General features: G+C 41.0%; 1 protein-coding gene across 1 annotated transcript in view; it reads right to left on the reverse strand.

The window, feature by feature from the left end:
- The window catches only part of RPS6KA2 (ribosomal protein S6 kinase A2), a 99,550-nt gene that overhangs the window by 9,826 nt on the left and 64,876 nt on the right, over window positions 1-24,848 (reverse strand). The window contains exons 6-13 of the mRNA XM_060273274.1: window positions 22,130-22,236; window positions 19,697-19,734; window positions 18,381-18,523; window positions 14,486-14,556; window positions 13,424-13,512; window positions 9,768-9,832; window positions 3,332-3,434; window positions 1,006-1,157 (exon numbers count right to left, since the gene is read on the reverse strand). Coding sequence (XP_060129257.1) covers window positions 1,006-1,157; window positions 3,332-3,434; window positions 9,768-9,832; window positions 13,424-13,512; window positions 14,486-14,556; window positions 18,381-18,523; window positions 19,697-19,734; window positions 22,130-22,236 — 768 coding nt within the window. The remainder of the gene's footprint in view (window positions 1-1,005; window positions 1,158-3,331; window positions 3,435-9,767; window positions 9,833-13,423; window positions 13,513-14,485; window positions 14,557-18,380; window positions 18,524-19,696; window positions 19,735-22,129; window positions 22,237-24,848) is intronic.

Genomic DNA, 24,848 nt, shown 5'->3' on the forward strand with positions numbered 1-24,848 from the left:
CCTCCTGCGTGAATCTAACCATCAGCTGCAAACATTGTTGGTGGCTCTGCACTGTGGTCCTCTCCCAAAGCAGGTGCAATTGGTTGGGACTTTTTGGTGGTAGTGCCTTAATTATGGAACTCCCTCAAAAGAGATGAGACTAGCCCCTTCCCTCTTGTCCTTTGGGGAAGCAATTAAGACATTTTTTGTTCTGCCAGATTTTCAATGCTTTTTAAACTTCTTTCTAGTTATGGGTTTATCTGTTTCTTGTGGTTTGAAGTATAACAGGGGGCTTTTCGAGAGCTGTATATAGGAGTAGGCTTAATTTTTAACGGCTGGAAGAAACCGGTTTCTTCTTTCCCAAAGCACCCTTGAAATCTCTTGCTTGCTTTCTCTCATAAAAGTGAATTGCTGCCCTTTAATCCTATGGTACAAACATTTGGAGACATTGCTGCTCCTCTGCCTACTTGTCATTCTTGATGCTGAGAGGCTTGCCTGCAGGGGCATCCAATAGATCTCTGTGCAGAACATGAAAGAGAAGCACTGAGCTTCTCAGGGGTCCTTACAATATGCAAGTTCTCCTTCCATATAACCATTGCCTGCCATATTTCCGGTGTTTAATCATTCTACCAGATTTGGCTAATGAAAATGGCATTATATATTGCATACATGCAAAAACATCACACTGAAGGCAGGCAAGCACCACAGCATTTCAGGTAAAAGTCCGGGTCCCAGTGACTAAAAAGAAAGAAAACCTACTAGAGTACTGCAAGCTTCTTGAGATTGCATTTAAGTGTCCCATTATGATTTCAACTTGCATCATGATTTCTGTCAATAGGACTATCACAATCAGGAAAATGTATACAATACTAAGGAATAGGCCTAACACTAATGTCCAGCCTGTGCAAAATATTGTGCTTTGGGCTTGTGTCTAACATTCGTAAGGGTCAACTGTGTTCACCCTGGATATCTGCAAATATGGCAGACTGCTATCAGCCTCCAGTGACCATACACACATGCACACACTTTCACCAGATGCATCCTTACCTGGACAATGGGGTGAACTGTGATTTTGTGGACGTCTTGCTGTGGAGGCTCCTGTACCAAGTTGGATGCAACGAAGCTGAATCCCCTGAAGAGATTATGAGCGTTGGCACTTGGAGGGACGCCTGGGGAATCTGCAGAGGAGGTGAGATATGATTCAAGGGATGATTGGGGATTCCAAAGCCAATACAAAGAGAGTACAATATTTCCTTCAGGAAAGTAGAGTGCTACAATGCAGGCCCTACCAAAAGAAATAACTCCAGATTAAAAAGTTGACCCAACTAACAGCAGGCTACCTTAGTGGGCGCAGGACTGAATGTGTGGCACACACAGCTCTGCTCCTCACTGTGAGCATCTCCTACTTGGGGCAGCTGCCTCACTCTGCCTGTGCATGCAAACTCTTCCCAGTGCACCTTTACTTAAACATAAAGCTGTCTCTGTACTTTCAGGAGTGGCAGCGTGAACATAATGGATGGTGGGACGAGGAGCCAAGGTACAAAATTACTTTTAGAATTGGGAGCAGCATACTGCAAGATGAGCCCATGCCAGTAACTCTCCTTTAAGCTTTAGATGCTAGAACATTGGTTACTGAACAATTTTCTTTTTTATTCTTTCTGCTGTGCAGATTGCAGAACTGGTTTGCAGCACAACAGTACACAATTTATATACGGCTAATCCAGGCTTCCTCCAACTCGGCCCTCCATATGTTTTTGGCCTACAACTCCCATGATCCCTAGCTAGCAGGACCAGTGGTCAGGGATGATGGGAATTGTAGTCTCAAAACATCTGGAGGGCAGAGTTTGAGGAAGTCTGAGCTAATCTGTTGATTTGCACCAGTGCAGACACAAACTAAAGGTGAAAAAAGATGACCAAGCAGCCAGTTATTTAGGCAGTCAGTTAGCAAGGCTGGGAGATGGCAGTCTATGGCTGTGTGCACATTCTTGTTTACTCTTCATCCTGTGTGCTCTGCTGGTTTGGGAAGCAGTGTACACATGATATTAACCAAAACCCACACCTTTCCTGTTATTTTTAAATGAAATAGTACATTCTGATGTGTTTCACCCTAAATCAGCTTCCAAATGAATTGGGAAAAGAACGGAGCTGCATTTTAATCTGGTAATGTGAACATAGCCTATGTCATCCAATCACCTGAAGACTTTACTACTCTCCTGTTTCCCTGGATTTCTGAATGGATACAGATGTGTTGGAAATTCTTGTCCACATCACAGTTTCTCTCTATGCTAGTATTACTCCAGATTTTATAAAGCTGAACTGGTGTGGTAAGATATCACAGTATGGACTCCTTCCATGTAATCTGGTCATGTCACAAAATGCTGGAGGCATAGAAAGGAACATTGCTGCTGCAGCAACCACATTGCCAGAGAAATGCAAAAGCTCACACTAACTTGATCTCTATAACTGAGAAATTGCCTCAGGTTATAAGAGCGGTGACTGACTACAGCAATTTGAGAACTCTGCAGTGAATGAGCTAATTTGGTTTTAGCTTGGGACAGAAAGGAGCAATTTCTGAAGCACTATTACTGTATGTCGGAATCTTATGCAGGGAGGAAACAGGAGATATGAATAGGGTGGGTCAAAGCATAACACTCTCTCACTCATATGCATCCCTCCCCTTGCTGCAAATCTGGAAGGGGGAAAAAAGGCTAGTGTTTTATTAGGTTTTGCTTAGAGCTCCAATATTTCCAGCAATGTGTAGTCTAGTTGCCATAGGAAACTGTGGTGTTATAGTATATATAATGCAAGAGACACCTATGGAAGAACAATGTACCTGTATAACTGATTCTTGGGTTCTTGGAAGAGCCAGAAAATTTTAGTTACAGAGAACTAAGTAAAAACTGTATGAAAAACTATCTGGATTGGTATCCTTTTCCCCCAGGATCACCTGGTCATAATGTTCATAGAAACTTATTTTTATTGTTTCAAAAGAGGGGTGTCTGGTGAAGGGGGAGGAAGGCTACTTTCAAAATATAGTTAGACATTCTGTGTTTGCATTAAGATCCCACAAGACTACCAGCCCTATCCCATGTTATGTACTGGATTTGAAACAAATTTTTACATATGAACTTGTTTTAAATTGTTTGTATATGGGATTCTTTTTACATATGGAATTGTTTTTGTTTCTACATATGGGATAAAAAAACCCTTTTATTGCTGATGTTTTTAATGTGACATCGCTTCAAGATACTTAACGGGAAGTGATTCATAGATGGAATAAAACAAAACATTCATAATTATCTTTTCCATTGAATTTGTTTATTTTAATTATCTTGCTGCTGTTCCTGGTTACCTGTTGGTGTCCGTGAAGTGAATTCAGGGTCAAAATGAAAGGTGTCCTCTGGCCGTCCCACAGCAGGTTTAAAAGGCGGCATGATTTCTTTCCTGTACAGCTTCTGCAAAACACCACAAATGATGGATTAAAATAATTGCCAAGAAGATACATAAAAGAACAAAAACACAGGAAATATATTTTAGGCTACAGTCCATGGGTGTAGCCCGGGAGGGCAGCTGCCCCCCCCCCAGTAAATAAATAAAAGTACTTAATTGACCAATTGTATCACAGATAACTCAGTTCTGCCCCCCAACATAAAGCCTACCCCCCCAAATAAACCCTGACTACGCTCATGCTACAATCCTATACACACTTACCTGGGAATAAGCCCTATTGAACACAATGGGCCATACTTTCAAGTATACATGCATAGAGTGGTATTGTAATACATACATTGCATCTTGTGTTTAGTGCTAAGCCTAGGAAAAGGTGGGAAGATCACCCTTGAAATATTCTAATACCCAAACATCTATTTCCTCTATGCTTAGCAGTATCACACAAGTCAAATGAGGTATTAGCGTGGTAATGTGCCATGATGCAATGTGTGAAAACAACCACTAAGGGGTTTCTGTGATCGTCAGCCCTGGGTGGGGTCTTCCTTTAAATGGGAACAATAACTGATTTACCTTACACAAAATTGCTGTGAGGACAGATGAGGTAAGGGTACAAAGTGCAGCTCCTTGCACACAGAGCTGACACGTGGATGTCTATTTGCAGACACGTGGATGTCTAACGCTGCTGACTACATACTAGAGAAGGGAAAAGGCAAAGTGGAGGTCTGAAGTAAGCCTTTTCACTCCCTAACAAGTGACTGGCACTGTGAAGACTGCGACAAGCAAGCAACCATCTGTTTGATGCCGCATGTAATCCCACTCAAGAATGTGAGGGGCTGTTTGTTTATTTATTTATTTATATTGTGCAAGAAAAAGACAGACAGACAGACAGACAGGCAGACAGAGAGAGAGAGAGAGAGAGAGAGAGAAGACTTAGGTGATCCACGTGCAGGAAATAGATAAGCACTGCAAATCCTAATGTGCTGAATGAGGTAAGAGTTGTTTAAAAGTTGATTTTAAAAATGCTTCAAAGCAGACTTGTGAACACATATTTAAGATGGAAGAGGGGTGTGGGGTGTTTGTTTATTTCTCACAGTTAACTTTTTAAATTCGATTGCAACTTCCTCCACTTGTTTGTTGTTCTTATTGATATTGTTTCATATCAGGCCAATATTCCTGTCAGAGTTTTCTTTGTTTTGACTGGATTCTAATGCCATTTGCAATGTTGCTTTCTCAAACTCTCCTTTACACATTTCCTTGCGCAGAGCTTTGCTTCTTGCTGCTATTGTGTGTTTCCAATAACTCTGCCCAGGACTTCAATGTAAACCTAACAGAGGACATGTTCTCCTAGGATCCATATAACGTACCATGAAGAAGAAGAAGGAAGCTACCATGAGTCACATGTTAAGCATCATTGCCATTATTTGTGAAGATATGAATGCTTTGTGTAACAGAATTTCCTTTTTAAAAAATAGGTAGAAAAATGAGAGAGGCAGATGTAAACACATGTTCTATATGCATCTGGCAGTCATCATCTGGAAGGACGCTCATTTAATTGAATTAAGCATTATTTAGTCATTTCCTGCAATGAATAGCACTGTGCAGATGTTCACACAGTGTAGAAATGAATGCATGGGGATGACGGCAGAAGATTCCACCTGGTGACTGTGTTCCATTCATTAATGGAAACCTGTGCATATGCGTATGTACCTTTGTCCAAATAGTGCACTCAATGAGCCATTTGTATGTTCCATGTTTGCAAGGTATGGTCCACCAATCCAGAACCAATGCTTGTCCCAAGGGCTCAGGTGCACAAGCTCCAAAGGGGGGCAGGGGGAGAGAGAACAGGCACAGTCTTATGTTCCCTTCTCTAAGATTGTCCATTTCCAGACTATTTAAAGGTATGCACAGAGCTAATGACTTTGATGAGAAACTGAGCTGATCTCCAGATACCTTCCAGAAATAGAAAGGCAGCACTGCAGCTAGTGACGCACAGCAAAGCGAAAAAGCTGCTCCGCACAGGGATGAAGGAATGATTTCCCCGAACTATTATACACTTGCTACACAGGAACATGAACACACAATCCAGTAAGTAGACACAGCGATGAATTATCTTCTGGAAGATTATCGAGTCTCAACCGTTGCACTGACAAAGCGATACTGTCAGGAGACGCCAAAAAAGGGCATCACTTTAGATCTATGAATCACTTTTCCATTTCTCTGTTAATAGGCACACATAGCTCATTTCTATTTTTAACTTCAGTTGATGTTTTTGATGAATATATTTCTTAGGCGGCAGAACTGGATAAAAACAAAACCCTTCTCCTTTGGAGTCTCTGCACTTGGGGGCTTTGTTAAACGGTCAGATGAATTCCTCAACGGCATCTCACCACTCTGAGTCTTCAGCCTCTGCTGGTCCATATACACAGAGGATGGATGACGACAAGTAATGAAGTTGTTGTAGGGTGACCTCACAATACAAGGGGCAGCTTCAGCACATCTTAATTTTTTTAACTGGACATTTCCAAAACTGTTGCTTTATTCCTGAAAAGCAGATGCCACAATGCAGACTCGCCCTGGCTGGATGCAATTAAAGCAGAGTAATTAAGCGACTTTTGTCATGCTGGCCACATGACCTGGAAGCTGTACACCGGCTCCCTCGGCCAATAATGCGAGATGAGCGCGCAACCCCAGAGTCGGTCACGACTGGACCTAATGGTCAGGGGTCCCTTTACCTTTACCTTTAATTAACAACCAGAGGTTTATTATTAGGCCAAGCTGGGGAGCATAAGGATTTGGAAGGTGGGAGATAAACACTTGTAGCACTAGATTTTAATGGGATTTGAGTGCAATGTCCAGTGCTAATGTTGTTTTTAAAATTGTTTTAATCATTACTGTATCTTTAATATGTTTTACCCTTTCGTATTTTATCTGTGCCTTGAGTTCAAGTCTGGAGAAAAGGTAGGATATAAATGTCTGTTGAGACATTCTCAAAATACAAGGTGTATATTTGTAATATTTAATAGCTATTTTATTAAATGATTTGTTTTTTAAAATACAGAACATTTAATTAGTTGGCAGCCTTAAATACCGTACTTATAATTAGTAATGGGAACTGTGGTGTGGTGTTTTTATTCTGAAACAATGCTTCCATCAAATGTGAAGGGAAAATATTATAAGAATAATGTGGCATAGGTAATTAGACTGTCTTTACTTCTCTTATTAGCATTTAATGAAAAGCAGTCTGAATACTTTGGATCATAACCAGCAGCGAAAGTAAGGAAGGTTTTCTTCTCCATCAATAAAAGATATCAATATTCATACCATGTGTGCTGAATGGGACAAGAGGTATAAGAAAGACTAAAAAGTGTGTGATCTTGGAACAAAACTGAGCTCATTGCTGACCTTTCCCAGTAATAACAGCGATGAGAAGAAAGCACCTGCATTAGCGCTATTCCTCGTCTCTAGCCACAAAGGCGTTTTCAGCAGCTGGAAGCATCATTATAAGACATCAAGGACTAGTTTCCGTTCAGAACTCATGCTGGTTCATATTCAGAAAACCATCAAGTCAAACAGACTATCTGCCGTTACTGGGCTTTTAAAATCTACACTCAACCCCCACCCACCCCTGACCTGAAATGTCCCTTGCAAATAGTGGCGTTGCCAGTCTATGCCTCGGATGAACAGCCTTAGACAACCAGGCTGAAATAGTAACATTAAAATCCCATTCATAATTATGTTGGGTTGAATCCAGAAAAACTTTATCTGAACTATAGGCACATTATGTGGAAATTAGTCTTTCACATTTCAATTATATTTACTCATTGGTGTCCATGGGGGGGGAGCGGTCCCCTTCCCAGATGATCCATAGCCCCCAGATGTGTAGCTTTCTTTCATTAAAAAGTAGCTGTCTAGCAGTTGTATAACCTGAGATTAGAAATGTAATTTTTAAAGAAATTTTTAAACCAGGTTGGGAGAGGGGGTGGAATTGGTGTCGTCGTCCCCCGCTAGAGATTTCAGAAAAGAACAGAATTAATTGGGGGGGAAATGCCATACTTTCTTTTTTTAAAAAAAAGTACTCTCTGCATATTGCAAGTCACTTTTTTACTTTAGGAACATAAAATGCATTATGTATAACTTGGTTTACCACAGAATATATGTTTGGTATATTAAAAGTACAGTTTACTCAAACAATAATTACAAATTGAATTATATTTTAGGCGCCAGGAAAAAACCCACATTCCTCTTCTCATAGGCCTTTGGCTAATTAAGCAATCTATGGCCTTTTAAACTGTGTGGGTGGGTTATTGTTTCGTTTGTTGTTATGTTGTGTATTTGTGTGTTTTTGTTTTGTAAACTGCCCTGTGATGCTCAGAAGAAGGGTGGTATAGAAATTTAATAAATAAACATTTTAAGTTTTTATTACAAGTGGCATTACAAGCGGCTGAATTGTAAGGAACATGACATTTTTTTGGTATTGCCAGTTTATGAGAAGCAGGCACAACTATCAGAAACTATCAATATTATAATAAAAAGAATAGCAGAAATTGATAGCAGAAACTATCAATATTATAGTAAAGCAAATCATTACTTATTCTAAAAATTACTGTTTTCTCCAGTCCTCCACAATGACAAGTTGACATAAAAAGAGTTGAGGAAAAGGGGAGGGGAGACAAGACTCAATGAACACTACATGAAATTCAATTGGTCTCTTCCTCTAAGCTAACCATTCCTGTTTTTTTTTTATATTTGCCACCACATTTATCACGGACCTCCAAAAGCCAAAGGTTTGGCCTGATTGAAAATCCCACCCATCCACATGTCAATTTATTGCTTGATTTGATGTGAGCATTTACAAAAATAGACCAATTTCTTTCACATGCTGCAGAAGGTGGAGGAATCTGAAGTAGGAAAGAAGTAAGATGAGTCAGAGGTTGTGCTGTGCAAGGGCCTTGCAATGGTGCTGCAGGAGGGTTATAATTGGCAGAATCCCAGACTGTGTTCCTTGGCCAAATACCTGAAGATGTTCTGTACTCTGCAACATTTGGAAGTACCTTTCTAATAACAAGCCCTAAGGGTGCTGCTTGTTTCGTAATCTAGTCAAATGCAGAAGCAGTGCTATCGTCACTTACATGTCTACCTTTAAATCTTGGACCCAACAAATTTGCAGAAGCACAGATTGGATGGAAACAAAATTATGTAGATCTATACTAGACAAGAGGACAGAAACAGATGCTCCACCCATGCCAGTACGAGGAAGGGCACAAAACGGGTTCTACAATTATGGAGAGCAAGCGTTGCGGGAGGGGAAATCAGGATGACCCTGCTGTTGCTAGGCAGATTAGGTAAAATGGCCACTGGCATGACTGGGCATTTTGGTGCTGTTGCTGGGTAGAAAAGCTTGTTGCAGTTTGGAATAAGAGTTGGCCCCTAGCCTATAAAAACCCTCTGCGTGACTATATTGGTTTCACTTTTGCCAAGCGCTTCAGATTTCCCACCCGCCCACCTCCTTTTTAAAAGATGCTTTGCGTATTGACATTGCTGTGCCTGTCATGGGGTCGTCTGCTTTGGGGCAGGAGCCCAGTAGGAATTTTGCCATCTGGCTGATTGGCTGTTGCCATTTGGCTTTTGCCTACTGCATAGCAAATCAGGCATAGCAGTTAGGCATTGGTTAAAATTGGCTGGTAAGAAATTGGCTGGAAAGAGGAGTATGGAAAGGCTGGAAAGTTACCCTAAATTGCTGCTGCTTATAGAGGTATTCCGGTAAAGGAATCATGGGGCTCGAACGGCTCTCGTCAGTACCCCGTTAGGGGAATTGGGCCTAACACAGAGCAAATTGAGCCTCGGGGAACATTCGAGGGAGGAGAAAAAGGGCCTGGTACCCGGCTCCGTCCTCCCTCTGATAATGTTTAACTACTGACTTCTACAATTGACTAGAGGAAGTCAGTGCAGAATCTGTCCCAGGGCGGGGGACAGATGGGTTAACCAATGCCTAAGCAACCACTTGCATTTGATTGTATTTTAATAAAGTTGTGGCCAAAATAATGCCAAAAACCTTAAACTTAATTCATGTGTGTGTGTGAATTTATTGGGGGGAATCTGGTGACCTCGACACGCAAAGAAGGCACTGGGAGGTCTGTGCAGTGCAAATGCACAGGTAGGATACAATCCAGCTGTCGTGGAGGTTTTTTTTGTTTTTTGTTTAAAAAAGAGTTGCTCTATGGGATTGCAAACACACTGGGAAAGCAGTGCTGGAGTCAGACTGTTCTGAGCAAGGAAAAATCTGGGATTTGGGCTGCACATCTAACTGGTCAGAGAAGACAATCCTGTGAATTACTTACATTCCAGTCTATGGTAGCAAAAAAAGGATGCCGCTTAATTTCTTCAACTCCATCAAGGCCAGCACCTGCCAAAGCAATGAAAGAGAGAGACAAAGGATGTAAAATGAACACAGTTTATAATAAAGAGGACCTTCTCATTGTCTCCCCAATCCCAGCAAGAGATTTGTGGGGGCAAGAGAGGCGGCTTTCTGGTTGTGGTTCCAAAACTACGAAATAGGCTTTCAAGAAAGGTTTGTCTGGTCCCTTCTTTGCCTCCTTTTATGTGAGCACTTAAATTCCAGTGAGCTGCTTCTTCTTCTTCTTCTTCTTCTTCTTCTTCTTCTTCTTCTTCTTCTTCTTCTTCTTCTTCTTCTTCTTCTTCTTCTTCTTCTGTTGGGGCCTCCCAATGATGGATTTTATTGCTGCTGTTTGTGTTCCATGGTTAGAGGCATCAATTGTGTTAAGAGGAACTGTGAAACAATGCATGTCCCAAGGGGCTCTCGCCAACACAAATAGTATACAGCATTTATTTTCAGCTGTAGTACTGTACACCAGAGTTTAAAAATAACAATAATAGTAGTAGTAAGAGGAACAGAATCATTCTGCCCTCACCTTCTGTTTCCTGCTAACGTAATTGACCCCTTCACTGTCAATAACTGCTCCTGCTTTCAGTTAGTGCTTTACCACTTATGTAGTGCTGAACAGCAACATCTAATCAAAGTAATTCCTGGAAAGACTACTAGTTAAAATTCTATAGGCAGCCTTGAAAAGAACAAATTGTTTTCTGTAGAATCTGTAGTTATATAAGTGGGCAGAGAAAGAATCACATTGGCAGGCCAAAAACGCAAATACTTTTATGAAGCGTACGTCGGCTGCGCACTCAAAGCAAGCATTGCAACCACATCACCAATCTTCCTTTATTTAACCGTCTTCTGAATGTTCATTGTCAGTTGATCCCAGTGCTACTTGTAACAAGTGTGAATGATCACATGAAACATTTTTCAGTGCAGTGCTATGGCTGAGGCAGAGACTTATGGGATCCAGCTCCAACTTCTGGTGCAAGGGACAATGTCCTCTTGCATCGCTGATGGGACCCAAGTCCAGCCTCAGACAGTTATGGAACACACTGTAGTGCATTTAAAGGACCCCAGAGAGGCGGGGGAAACCCGGCCAGATGGGCATACATAAATAAACAAATAAATAAATATGTGGAAGCAATGCAGTATCCTGAGAGGATACTTGGTGGCTCTGTATGTGGAAATACATGACAGAAACACAATAAAAGTTACATGCCTTATTTTAGATTGATCTATGGTGGTGATAATAACAGGAGCAGGAGCATTTGCACGGCACTTTCAAGTATCGAAAGCACTTCACATGCATTAGCTAGTTGCAAGCCTTGTAACATCCCTATAAGGTAAGTCAATATTATTATCCTACATAGGAAAGGGGGAAGGATGAAGGGTAAGAGTGTGTGCCTTGCCTAAGGCCATCTAAGTTCATGGTCAAGGCAAGATTCAAACTGGGATGTCCTATGATTGCACTATATTGTATTGTAATATATAATATATAATATATAATATGCTGTTTGGGGGCCTTTGGGTTCAAAACGGTATATATATATACCTATACAATACTGTGAGTATGGGGGGCTGAGAAGGAATCTACATGAGCCTTAAATTCCATTGGAATATTTTCTACATGTATCTCACTGTTTGATTAAGTTGATAAACATTCCTAGGGGAAAATTTAAAAAGAATGAAGACATAGGCTAAGATTATGGACAGCATAAAGGATAGTTCTGTGGGATCAGTCCATCAAAGGCCAGCCTAACTGCAGAGGAAGATCTTTTTACTTCTGTCTTCAGAGTGACATCCCAGAAACTTAAGCTTCCTTTCATGGCCTGTAGCAGCTGGCATGCGTGCATCATAAAATACAAACTTTTACCTTAAAGATTATATTAGTATTTGTAGCAGCTCCAGCAAAGAAAAACAAAACCCGAGAGTTTCCTTCCTCCTCAGCTACACATCAATAGAAATGCAAGACCTATAGCTCAGCCAGATGGCAATGACATCAGGCTGCCAAGAATCCTGCTAACAACTGCCTGTTAGAACTCTACTGGAGGGACTGGTGGGTGTGCTATCAAATGCTCTACATAGCCAGCCTTCGTCACGCCACCTCAAGCAGTTGAGCAGCTAAGGATGCAAGGCGGAGGAAAATCATCTTTCCTTTTCCTCTCCGATTTCCTTTTCGGCTCTGATTGGATCAAATTATGTACTTGATTTAGCTTTACATGTTTATTTGGAATCCAAGTCAGAAAGCTGGTAATGTAGCTTAGACACGGTAGCAGGTTTTCACATCTATCCGCACTTGCTATGTCAGGCCTGGCTCTAGGTATAGTCCTGGTGGTGCAGGGTGCCAGGCCGGCAGGGGGGGCGCTGCACAGTGAAGCCATGCGGAAGCCGCGCTGCGAGGGCAGGGGCGCCGGAGCGATCTCCGCGCCAGGGCGCCCGACCTGCTTGAGACGGCCCTGTGCTCTGTCCTGTGTTTGGCTCTCTAAAAGAAATTTAATTAGATGTCATAATCCCCTGGGGTACTGCTGTCAGTGAACTCCTTAATCAACTGGGAAATTAGGTATTTTTTAAAAAAAATCCTGAGACCAATCTTACAAGAGACAAAGGTTCATTTTTTCTTTTCCCTATAGTATTTTTCCCCTTTTCTGCTTAAGTTTCTTGCAAGCTGTGTGTGTGTGTGTGTGTGTTGTGGCCCTTTCAAGATTAACAAATTGATTATGGCATAAGATCATGCCATAAACAATTTGGTTAATCTTTAAAAGGCCACAAGACTTTCTGGTGGTTTTTACAAGAGACTAGCACATAAAAAGAGGGCATTGGAAGATGGTGAGAGCTGGGTAGGGAACTTAATTGTTTCCATGCACCAGAATCAGAATGCGGGCCAAATTTTAGATGTGGATGTGGCCACTCACCTGTCAATCATGGAATGTCACAAAGATTCAGGGTGCTTTGAAGCCCTGAACTTGGGACCTTGCAAGGCACTGCTAAAACAATTTTTTCCTAGGTTTTATCAGGGCTTTTGATGCAAAGGTCTTGGAAAATCCTGCTGCTTTGACTATGTGCTCCCCTTCTGGACTGGGAACAGGCATGCACAGCCAGCTCAGGATTTAACTCTGCCCTGTGACTCATTAGAGGGCATCAGAAGTGACATCGGCTGATGAGTGGGTGGGTGTGGAATTAATTTGATTCAGTATTGGTAATTTGTTCAGTATTTTATAATTTTATCATTCTATGATGTTTTAATGCTTATATTGTACATCACTGTTGTACTATTTCTGTATGAGCTGGCTGTTTAGAAATACTCCTACAGTATAAGGAAATAAATAACTAGCATCTGTTTCGGTATGTGTAGACAACACTTAGCTATCATGACTATAATAAACCAATTCTTCATCAATCTGTGCAATCCATATTAAAAGCCCAAAACACATATTTAATTAAAGCTCCATTAACTTGCATCTCTTCCCAGCACATTGTTCAACTATGCCATATACATGAGAACAAATCAAAATTAAGTAACAAGGAAAACAAACCACAGATTAACATTTGACTGTAATCTATCGCTGAATTTATCACAGACCAGAAATCAAATGAATCCCATACCTAATCTGTTGGACGGATTCCTCTTGAAAAGAGCTCGAAGCAAACTCTGAGCTTCTGTGCTCAAAAACTGTGGCATTCCTAGCTTGGCTCTGAAAGAACAGAAAGTTTTAAAATGTAGGAGGACTTTTCAGAAATGTCTAAAAAGATCACACACATATTTAGCAGTGAAAATAAATACAGATGTGCAGAGGAAATATATATGGAAAAAATATATAGAGTTCCCAAAGTAATCTCGAGGCATATTGGATAAAGACTGCTCCATAATACTGACTCTATTAAACATTTCTTTTATTCTTTCCTCATAGTCTTTACCATGCTTATTCTTCTTCACAATGGCTACGGGAAGCGTGTGATTCTCCCCTTTAAATACAAAATGGCAGGAACTCTGCCCTCCTTTGCATCTAGTCACCCTAGTTAGTGGGAATAGGAGAAAAATGGGCATACACAATAAATAATTTAATTTGGATGCCATGTTGCAGGTCAGGGTCTGATATAGCTGCAGATTACTGATCTAGAGCTCCCAGCTATTTATTTTATTTACCCTGCTACTAGCTCATGTATGGGAAGGGCTGTATCATAGCACAGTGGTGGGACATCTGCTTTGCATGCAGAAGGTCCCAGGTTCAATCCCCAACATCTCAGATAGGGCTGGGAGGGACCGATCTGAAATCTTGGAGAACTGCTGTCAATCCATATACCCTGTTAAGCATTCAAGGAATATAAGCCATACCCCGAAAATAAGACATAGTGATAGGCGCAGCAGCAATGCTGGCCGCGGCAGGAGGAGGAGGAAAAAAATAAGACATCCCTTGAAAATAAGCCATAGTGTGTTTTTTTTGAGGAAAAAATAAATATAAGACATGTCTTATAATATGAGAAACACGGGTATGTGCCAATGTGCCAATGGTCTGACTGTTCAGAGATTATTTCAGAATTGGTAGGTTCGTCTTTAAATGAAAACTGACTCCCCCACCTCTACTGCCAAGCAAACTTTGTCTATTCCAAGCAAAAGAATACACATTTTGTTTTACGTCAACAAACAAGCTGGAGCTTACTACTCACTTGAGAATGAGAGCCATTGTCTCCTTTCTGTCTTTCCCCTGGAATGGCAACGACCCTGTCAACATTTCAAACTGTAAAAGGAGAGCAGAAAGCTAAATAAAGACCTAATTGCATAAGCATTGTAAGTAGTGGTGTGGTGTTCTTGGCAGAAGTGCTGGTGATCATTGCAATTGGTGTCATAGACCCTACCTCAAAGAGCCCCCAAGGGAAGTCCAAACTCTATGGTTAGAGCCCTTAACCCCTAAATCATTTTGCCTCTTTCATTTGCCTTCCTTCCACCCTCCCCCCAATTTCTTTCAGCTCCCTAGTTACGAGATGCCACTCCAACCACGAGCGATCGGCATCATGCTAACATCTGTTCCCCTTTGATTAAGACAAATTATAATTGGATACTAAATCTAGTTTAAATAGCTCAGAGTACATCTTTCACTTACATTTTGGTAACTGAAAGCAATACAAGTGGAAATATAAGCCCCAAAGAATAGTTGTTCTACATTTGCTTTGACAGATTGAATGGCTTTTTAAAAAGCCGTACCAAATTCAAAATTCAAGGAGCATCACACAAGTGCCACAGGAATTGTATTTTTTCCCCTTATTGAAAATTAGCTCAAAATGTCACTTACTGAGTACAGCAAATAGCCTGAGTCCAATGTGGCATCTGGTGATACTAAAAGACAATGGTCCAGTTCAGACATAATGGGAAATCATTCTTCCCTGCTACAAAAATGGGTTTGCAAAAGACCTGTGCTCACTCAGTTGTGTGCTCTTCTCTACTCTGTCCCATGCCTGAGAGGAGGCGACTGAAAACTTCTGCAAGGGTTGAGGAACCTCCAGATGTTGCTGGATGCCAATTCTCATCAGCCCTAGCCAGCATGGTCAGTGGTAAGGAATAACAGGAGTTCTACTCGAACAACATGCGGAGGTTCACAATTTCCACAGCCCTGATTTAAACTAACCAGTTTACCAGAGCTTGGATGTCACAGGGAAAACAAGATATGGAGCCTGCATTTAAAGAGATACAGGCTTTGAAGTTTTACAAGTGAGCAACATCCATGTTTTGAAGAAAAACGTCCATGGATTACAGAAGAGAAAACAAAAGTGCTCAGGACTATTCTGAAGAGATGAAAATCCAAAGAGAAGAAAGAAAGGTGACAAGGTGTAATTTGACCTACCCAGTATATAGCAAAAGCTATTCTAGGAAATGAAATATCCTTCTTAAGAAGAGGAGCAGCTCCATCTTTCACCAAATGTGGAAACTTTTACCAGCAAAGTGTGATAGTCACCTGACAGTGTAGGCCGATAGATAGAAAACCATCTTTTAAATGAATGTTTGAAAATTATAACCATTTCAAAATAAAATGTCAGAACATGTCTACACAATGCTGAAGCTGGAGTTTCCATCAAGCACACAAGATCCATCGGTCTATATAAGAATTTGTTGCTGTTAGTGAAAAGAAAAATTACTCTAGCTGTTCTTGCAAAAGCTACTGATGCTAATAAAACTAAAAGCTCCCCCTGTATCATATGCGGATAGAAGACATCTTGAAAAGAAAAAACATGAACTAGGACTATGACATCCATGTGAGCTTAATGCCGTGGATCACAAATATGCAGTGCACAAGAGGGAAGGTTTGCAGGAGTAGAAACATTCTTTGGGGGGAAAAGAAAGAAAGGGAGATTCCCCCTTAAAAAGAAACCCCACTCCAATGAGAATTGAAATGCCAACTGATCATAGAATGCTGATTGTTGCAGGGGAGGGAATAGAAAACACAGCAGACGAGTGGGGAAAGGAAGGAGAATGGAATGGAGTGTGCTGGAAAAGAGCATGGCTGGCTAGCTGGAACCCTGACTAGAAGGATTCTACACTGCAACGTTTAGTTGCAGCACCAATTGTAACAGACTAGCCATTACAATTTTGAGAGGAGAATACAGGAGAAGAATCCTTCTGGCTGTAAATGTTAACTGTACCTTATATGTATGAACATTAAGGAAAGTTAGATATTGAGGGTGGGGGCAGAGTTGGCATATACATTATTTCTATTTAACATCACGAAAAAGTAGCAAATAATGGAAACAATGCCCTCTTTGAGTGGGGAGTACAGTCTATTAAAAAATAATCATACAGTATAACAAACTTTGTTTTCTTTTTAGTACTTTCCCCCTGCATCCAGATAATTTAAAATTGATGGCTGTAGGTTACTCAGCTGGCTGCAAGGTACTGTCTGACACTTTCTAAGGTCACTCTGGCACAAAAAGACTGATTGATACTTTTTAAGGTCACTTTACTCTGTTCTTTGAGGCTGAGGGCACAGGAATGACTAAGAGATCCACTGGGATTCACACAGAAGGAAGGAAGGTGAATGAAGTTCCTGCTAGGAAACAAAATACAATAGGAAGACCTGTGCGCATGAAACCCACAGCAGCAACCTGCAGGTGAGAGGTTAGTGCACACTATCCTTTCAGAAAGTTATTTTGTGACTTACAGATAAGAGAGAAGAAACTTAAGGCTGTACAGAGAGCTTCAGCTGGACTCTCATTGCCACGAATACTTTGCTTTGTTGCCTCATTATGCTATGTTCAATCTTCTTTAGAAAAAGGAAGCAGGGGGAAATAACTGCATGAATTGGCCCTGTGACTGGTGTTTGATGGTGAATACTGGATTTGGGGAAATGTTGTTATTCTTGGTTAAATAAACCTGTGAAATGATATGTGTCCTAAAACAGACCTTCATTCTGCTGACCGCATATATAGAGGCTGTCTCCGGTAATCACCGCAGACAGAACAGAATTCAAATATAGATGTGAGCACATTCTGGGGGTTTCAGATGACACCAAATCAATCTTCATCAGCTCTGTCTCTTAACTTCCCCTTAGTGTCCAGGGCCAGCCCTACCATTAGGCAGAGTTAGGCAGCTGCCTCAGGCAGAAGATGGTGGAGTGTGAGTGTCTGTGGTTTGCTGCTCCCACACCCTGCCATTCTTTTTGGGCGTTCCCCTCTGTTGGAGGAGGACAAAGTTGTGTGTGGCACACAGCCAGACCTGTGCCCTCCAAGCTGCCTGCTTCCCATCAACATTGCCACTGTTGAAGTTCAGTTGCCAGTCTGGTTAGCTTTTATGGAATGGTGGTGGGAGACACCATCTTGTCTTTTCCTCAGGTAACAAAATGCCTTGGGCAGGCCCTGTTGGTGTCTATATATCTTGTAGAAGACTCAGAAGCCCCGTTTTACTCCCCACACAGATAAAGAATCGTAGAATTGTACAGCTGGAGGGGAGCACAAGGGTCTTCTGGTCCAGCCCCTGCATTGCAGGAATCTTTTGCCTCCAGTTCCTTCAATAGGAAGTTGTAATTTCAGAGTAAGTGAACAGCCACTTCATAATCCTGAGGAGACCAAGTAAGGGTTACTTAATTTCTCTCTTTCTTGACCTCTCTTTTTGCACTAATTCATCTGGCAGCAGTACACTAAGGCTCTCCAGTTTCCTAGCAACAGCATGTTATGGATTATGAGGCTGTGCTTCTCTAATGAATAGAAGCTGCAGCAAAAACTCAACTACAGTACTTCCCTTCCCTTGGGATTGGATAATACATAAAGAAGTACAAAGAAGTGTGGACAGCCTCAGTTGAGGTGGATGCAATGGGGGAAATTGCCAGAATGGCAGACTCTCGGCGAAAGAAGCTAAAATACTAAACGCTCAGAATAAAACTGCTTCATAGCAATGATAACTTCCAGAGATGATTTCGTTTCCCAATGCTGATATGTGGATGGTGAAGAAACTCAAACTCATAAAAGTGCTCCTTAGAAGTAGCTTAATAATGGTTTAATAGGAAATAGCACAGCCACTGCCAAAGGGTCCACCAGGCTAAAGCAGTCAATCCCAAAATAAGGATTGTCTCATTACCATTAGGACACCGAAGGACCACCAGTCTGCACTTTGAGTGTGGCCTCGCCGGTTGACCACCTCTGGGGCCATGTACTCTATTGTCCCGCAGAATGAATATGCTCTCTTGTCATGATCGATGGCTTCCTTGCTCAGGCCAAAATCTAAATAAAGGTAGATTTTAAAAAAAAGAAAGAAATTGAGTATGTGATATAAGGACACTTGCAGTCACTTTAAATACACCAGTCAAGACACAGAAACCGATCCAGCTCTAGTTTTTTTTAACAAAAATTATTAGTCTCTTTTCTAGAAGAACCAAGCAATGAACAAAGGGAAGAGAATTTAAAACCAGAAGCCACATGTAAATCTTAGAAGCTGAAATATAAACTTTATACACTTCTTCTAAGTTTTGAGTGTTGCGCTCAGTTGGTGGCCCTGGAGGTTCGGCATCAGCAGATGCTGCCATCAAGGTAAAGTGGGCTTGGAATAGCCTTGCAATGTAAGTGGTCTGCAGTGGGAAGGAGTGAATTTTAGTAAATCTGCAATGGGAAGGAGTTCCACAACTGAGGAGCACCCCCAAAATGCTATCTGTTTTCTGAACCTGATGCAAAATTGCTATTACAGTGGAACCTTGGTTTACGAAGATCTCGGTTTACGAATTTTTGGTGTACGAACGCCGCGGACCCATCTGGAATGGATTAATTCACTTTCCATTACTTTCAATGGGAAAGTTCGCTTCAGTTTATGAACACTTCAGTTTATGAACAGACTTCCGGAACCAATTACACACATGCTTCGGGTTAAGTACGCTTCAGGTTGAGTAGTCCGCTGACCCGTCTGGAACGAATTCATCCAATTTCCATTACTTTCAATGGGAAAGTTCGCTTCAGTTTATGAACGCTTCAGTTTAAGAACAGGCTTCCGGAACCAATTGTGTTCATAAGCCGAGGTACCACTGTACTATATTTAGGGGGCAGCTTTGCTGCATCTGAGAGATTGTTTATTTAATTTGAAGAATTTATGCCTTTCTATTCACACGTTTCTCAAAGCAGCTTACCAAGAAGAAGTAAAACAACGTGCTAAACTTAAAACCTAGATTAAAACATCAGAAAACAAGGCCATTAGAGCGGCATCTATTAATTTTCATCGCAATGGATTACAAAGGAGGTGGGATCTAATTAGACTTTAAAGCTAAACCTTGAATCGTGCTAAAAGAGATCAGGAAGCCAGTGAAAGTTCAAGCATGTATCTCAGTGTCTATTCATCATCAGGAGGAAATGACAGGTAGAATGCAAAAAGATGGAGCTGCTACATGGGTTGTGGGGAATACTACACACCTGTGATCTTAATGTGTCCTTCTTCATCTAGAAGTATGCTGGAAGATGATGCATAGAAAAGTTTAGACAAATGGAAAACATATTAAATAAAGTCAGAAAACATATTAAATAAAGTCAGATTGCATAATTGGTGCATAGAACTTGAAGCAATTCAGTGTGAAGAAAACCACAGGCATCCATTTAATCTTCCTCTTGTATTTGTGTATTGTAAAGGTCTCCGCATGAACAAATGCAGCTCAATGGAAGGGGACCAGGCTTGGATCCTGAACTAGTCACCATGTCTCAGCCTCAGGTCTGCATCTCTAAACTGGAAATAACATCACACTATCTCATAGTTCTGCCCATAAGACAGACAAAGTATATAGTGTACCATCCCATTGTGTAATTTATTATGTTGATAATTTTCCTTCAATGATCCATAAACTTGCATGTGAATGTCCTTTCTTCTTCTTCTTCTTCTTCTTCTTCTTCTTCTTCTTCTTATTATTATTATTATTATTATTATTATTATTATTATTATATAAAAAATTGGTGTTTACCCATTATTGTAAAATGTAAAAAAAATATGTTAAGGTTCCAATCAAGATGTTCAAACATTCTGTGAGGTAGTTCACATAAAATTCAAAAATAAATACAATTGGGAACCTTTGGAAACATCTCTATAAAACAATGCCATATTATTAAACTATCAATTCAACATCAAAAATATGGATTAAGAAAATAATAAAGACCAGGCCAAACAATCAGAGCCACAACCACAATTAGTTTCCTTTAAGGCAAGGTAAAAACAAGTTTTAAAGGTCTGCTTGAAAATATACAGGAATGGGGACTGCCTAATATCATATGGAATAATATTCCACACTTGTGGAACCACCGCCGAAAAACCCCTGGCTCAGAACGATGGGTCTGCACACATAGTGTGTGATGTCTGTGGGGCATTGTAAACTTTTCTGCTATTTTCCAGGCTAGCCAGGCAAAAGCAGTCGAGGGGAATGTGGAGAGGGCTGGTGAGAAGTGTGCCTGGGGAAGATTCCCAAGGGCCTGGAGGTTCTCCACTCCTGATCTAATGGATGGCCCCAGGAGTATAGGCTTGTAGGGACAGTGTAACAAGTAGCTTGCCATTTGCTTCTCTCCCACCCCATCCAATGAGCTTATTCTTCACATTCCTTTCTATTCATCCATTTGGGCAAGGGTAAAAAAAAAGGATTGTGTGTGATTCCCCCTATCATTTTTTTTAAAAAATAAAATTTTCTGAAAACTGCAACAATAACTCTCACTCCCACATTGTTGTATTTTGCAGTGAAATGTAATCTGAAAGGAAGTGATACTCGGTAGAACATTTGTGGGCTGGGAACAGACTGTTGCGGAGAATAAATGAATAATGAATACTGACAGTTGTCACTACTATTATTCAACTACTATCTCTCTATTGCCTTTCTGACAAAGCTTGCTTCTTCTGACAAAGCCATGCGCATAACAGTTGTACACCACAAAAGGAGTATACAATCCTTGCTGCGCAACGAATCTTCATTTAAGACAACAATGCTGTTCTACAATCCCCTTATCTGTATCTAACACAGACAAGAAGAAGGGAGAGAGAGAGAGAGAGAGAGAGAGAGAGAGAGAGAGAGAGAGAGAGAGAGAGAGAGAGAGAGAGCATATCTTCCATAGGCAAGGGGAAAACTGAATCTGCATTACTATTTGTTTTTCCGCCTTGAATGCCCCTACTAAGTTTTCCTGGAAGGAGAGAGGAATGTAGTCCCTGGGGATGTTATTAACCAAATGGAAAATTGGCTGGCATGGCCCTGGCAAAAGCAACTGAGTTTGGGGAAAAGATTACTGAGCCTTTTGGTCAAAGATAGTTGTAAGGCATGTGGGTTGCACCCAGTCCTTCAAGGTTCCCCATTTGGAAAAATCTTCCCTATCAAGGAAATGGCTGTAATGGTCAGCCAACCTAGATGCATCCTGAGTAGCCTTGTTCCCGTGTGCTGTTCTGGTTTGCCAGAAGCAGCTTTGTCATGCTGGTCACATGACCTGGAAGCTGTACGCCGGCTCCCTTGGCCAATAACGCGAGATGAGCACCGCAACCCCAGAGTCAGTCACAACTGGACCTAATGGTCAGGGGTCCCTTTACCTTTACAACTCAGTTGCCGCACATTGGAAGTTTGGTCAGATATAGACGGAGGGAAAGTGAGTTTCATGTCCTTGGGCCAGTCACTGCCTCTCAGTCTAACCTCTCCCCACTACAAACACAGTTTCTTATCCTCTCAACTTTCAGGGTGTTCTCCAAGCTATTCAGATAAATGAGAATATCACTCCAAGAGACATGCAGTTCAAAAGGAAATTAATGCAGGGTCTCACAGGCATTTTGTGATCCAAACAGAGTAACCCCATTAAAAAAATATTCCCAAATGCATTTCTGTCCCAACTTACTTTTCTGGTTTCAAATCCCTGTAAATAATACCAAGACCATGGAGATGATCTAAAGCCAAGGCCAGCTCAGCTAAGTAGAACTTAACATCTTCTTCCGTAAACATAACCTAGAGAGAAGCAGAAAAAGCAGTATTTTTTAATGCACAAGTGGATTTATTTATATGGAAACTTTTGCTAGGATACTATGACAATATATTGGTCCAACAAAATCAACTGATTATAAGCCAAATGGAAAACAGGTTAACAATTCAAAAGCCAAAAACTGGATTCTGCTAAATCCATTTTGATTTACCGAAATCAATTCAAATATTGGATTTTGGATATTTATACGTATATCAAATTTGGGATACTGTTCTGTTCCTCACATCCAAAAGTTCCAGTCCATCATAAATCCATGTCTACCCAGAAATCATGAGTTCTCAGAACAGTGGATATGATTGCAACCTAAATTTTACAAAATAAGTGTATCGCTAACATGTTAGAGCTGAATAACCTTAGGAACAAAAGCAGAATAGGTGATGTTATTTCCCACTTACAGATGGTCATTTTGGAGTCTGTACCGGTAGGTATCCTATAAAATGAATCCAATTTTATGACCGCCCCCAAAACACTGATCTGGTTTGCAATTAGTACAAATATGTGGGTTCCTATAGAAGAGATGGTGACCACTTTGTTCTTCTTTCTGTTGCTGTGAGTAAAGTCATGGTTTGACTTACAATGACATCCAAAACCAAGCTGATAGTTTGCCTTGCTCCAGGCAAGCTACAAACTACAGTGGTACCTCGGTTTATGAACACAATTGGTTCTGGAAGTCTGTTCATAAACTGAAGCGTTCATAAACTGAAGCAAACTTTCCCATTGAAAGTAATGGAAAGTGGATTAATCCGTTCCAGACGGTCCGCGGAGTAACCGTTCATAAACTGAAGCGAACTTTTCCATTGAAAGTAATGGAAAGTCGATTAATCCGTTCCAGACGGGTCCGCGAAGTACTTAAACTGAAGCGTTCATAAACTGAAACATGGGTGTAATTGGTTCCGGAAGTCTGTTCATAAACTGAAGCGTTCATAAACTGAAGCGAACTTTCCCATTAAAAGTAATGGAAAGTGAATTAATCCGTTCCAGATGGGTCCGCGGCGTTCATAAACTGAAAATTCATAAACCGAGGTGTTCATAAACCGAGGTTCCACTGTATAACCATGGCCTAGCATTACATATGAACATGATTATGTTTTGGGACAAAATAAAAACATTCCTTCAGTAGCACCTTAAAGACCAACTAAGTTTTTATTTTGGTATGAGCTTTTGTGTTCATGCACACTTGGGGTTTTTTAATATGAAAAATCTATCAAATATGAAGAAAATCAATCTTCTTGAAATTGCTCTTTCAGCTAACCTAAAAGGAGCCATAATGAAGAGGCCACATTTACATTTTTAAAATAAAAATGTGCTTTCCTTCATAACTACATTTTTTAAAACAACAACAACAGCAACATTATTTCCATGTTTCCACAACGTATGTGAAGCTCTGCTTCCCAGTATTATAATTAATCCTCCTTATCCCAACTAATATGTTGGGAGGTTTTTTCTTATTACTAAATTACTTATTACTAAATAAAAACTAAGGTTTTTCTTATTGCTAAAGGAAAGATGGCTAAATCATTGTAAGGAGCAACCAGTAGGACCCTGCCTTAAAAAAAGGAAGGAGGGGGAAGGAAATAATGCTTAACTGCACATTTCCCAATAGCGCTAACATTGATTCCTTATAGAAGGACAAAGACTTTATTTCTGTGTTCTGGGGATAATGGCAGGAAGGCTGTGTGTTACACTTCCATGACCTTGCTTGCAGAGCATATCGAAAGCCACAGGAAGAAGACGGACAGGCAGTTCACCCACGGTCAAAGGAATTGCTCCCTGGGAGTGACTTTAAAAGGCCATCTGCTTCAAGGCAATGACTCTTGTGGTTGGCACAGCTCTTTAGGCAGGGTTTAGAAGTGAGCAGTCATTATGGCTCATCCAGACATGAGCAGGTTGGAGAAAGAAGAATACTGCACTTTCTTTCTTTCTTTTAGTGGTGCATGGTGTCAGCCTGATGTACTCCCATTCACTTTGCCTTGGTGCACTCAGGTCATCATGACAGAGTTGACTTTCCTTACTCAAGCAACTTCAATAGGGGAGGACTTAACATGTTACTTCGCACCTATGCTTATTGCTGAGAATGCATGTGGGCAATGACTTAGCTTAGCACAACATATTAGCTTTTGGTATGCAGGCACTGAGATGCTACTGGGGAAAGGGACTGTAGCTGACTTGTAGAGCACCTGCGCTATATGCACAATGTCCCAGGTTGAATCCTTGGCATCTCCGGGTAGCGCTGGGGAAGACTCCCAGTCTGAAACCCTGGACAGCCACTGCCTGCCAGTGTGGGCAATGACAGAGCTATGAGAGCCAATTGCCTGACTCCATACAAGGCAGCTCCCTATGTTCCCATTGCATGGATCACCTGCACAGGGAAAGGGTTTCCAGCCAGACAATGAGCAACACGTTTATCAGCCCTGGAAGATGAATGAAGAGGCAGCAGCAAAGGAAGGAAGGAGCAATAGGAAGAGAGACTTGTGTATGGGCAGAGAAAGAAAGGATAATCACCATCCTTGGTCATAGTCTGAGGAAGACCCTCTGAAAACAAAGGGCATGAATAAATAAATAACACAAGTCCATTGTC

The sequence above is a fragment of the Zootoca vivipara genome, chromosome 3 (genome assembly GCF_963506605.1).
Source record: "Zootoca vivipara chromosome 3, rZooViv1.1, whole genome shotgun sequence".
In the NCBI taxonomy this organism is placed as follows: domain Eukaryota; kingdom Metazoa; phylum Chordata; class Lepidosauria; order Squamata; family Lacertidae; genus Zootoca; species Zootoca vivipara.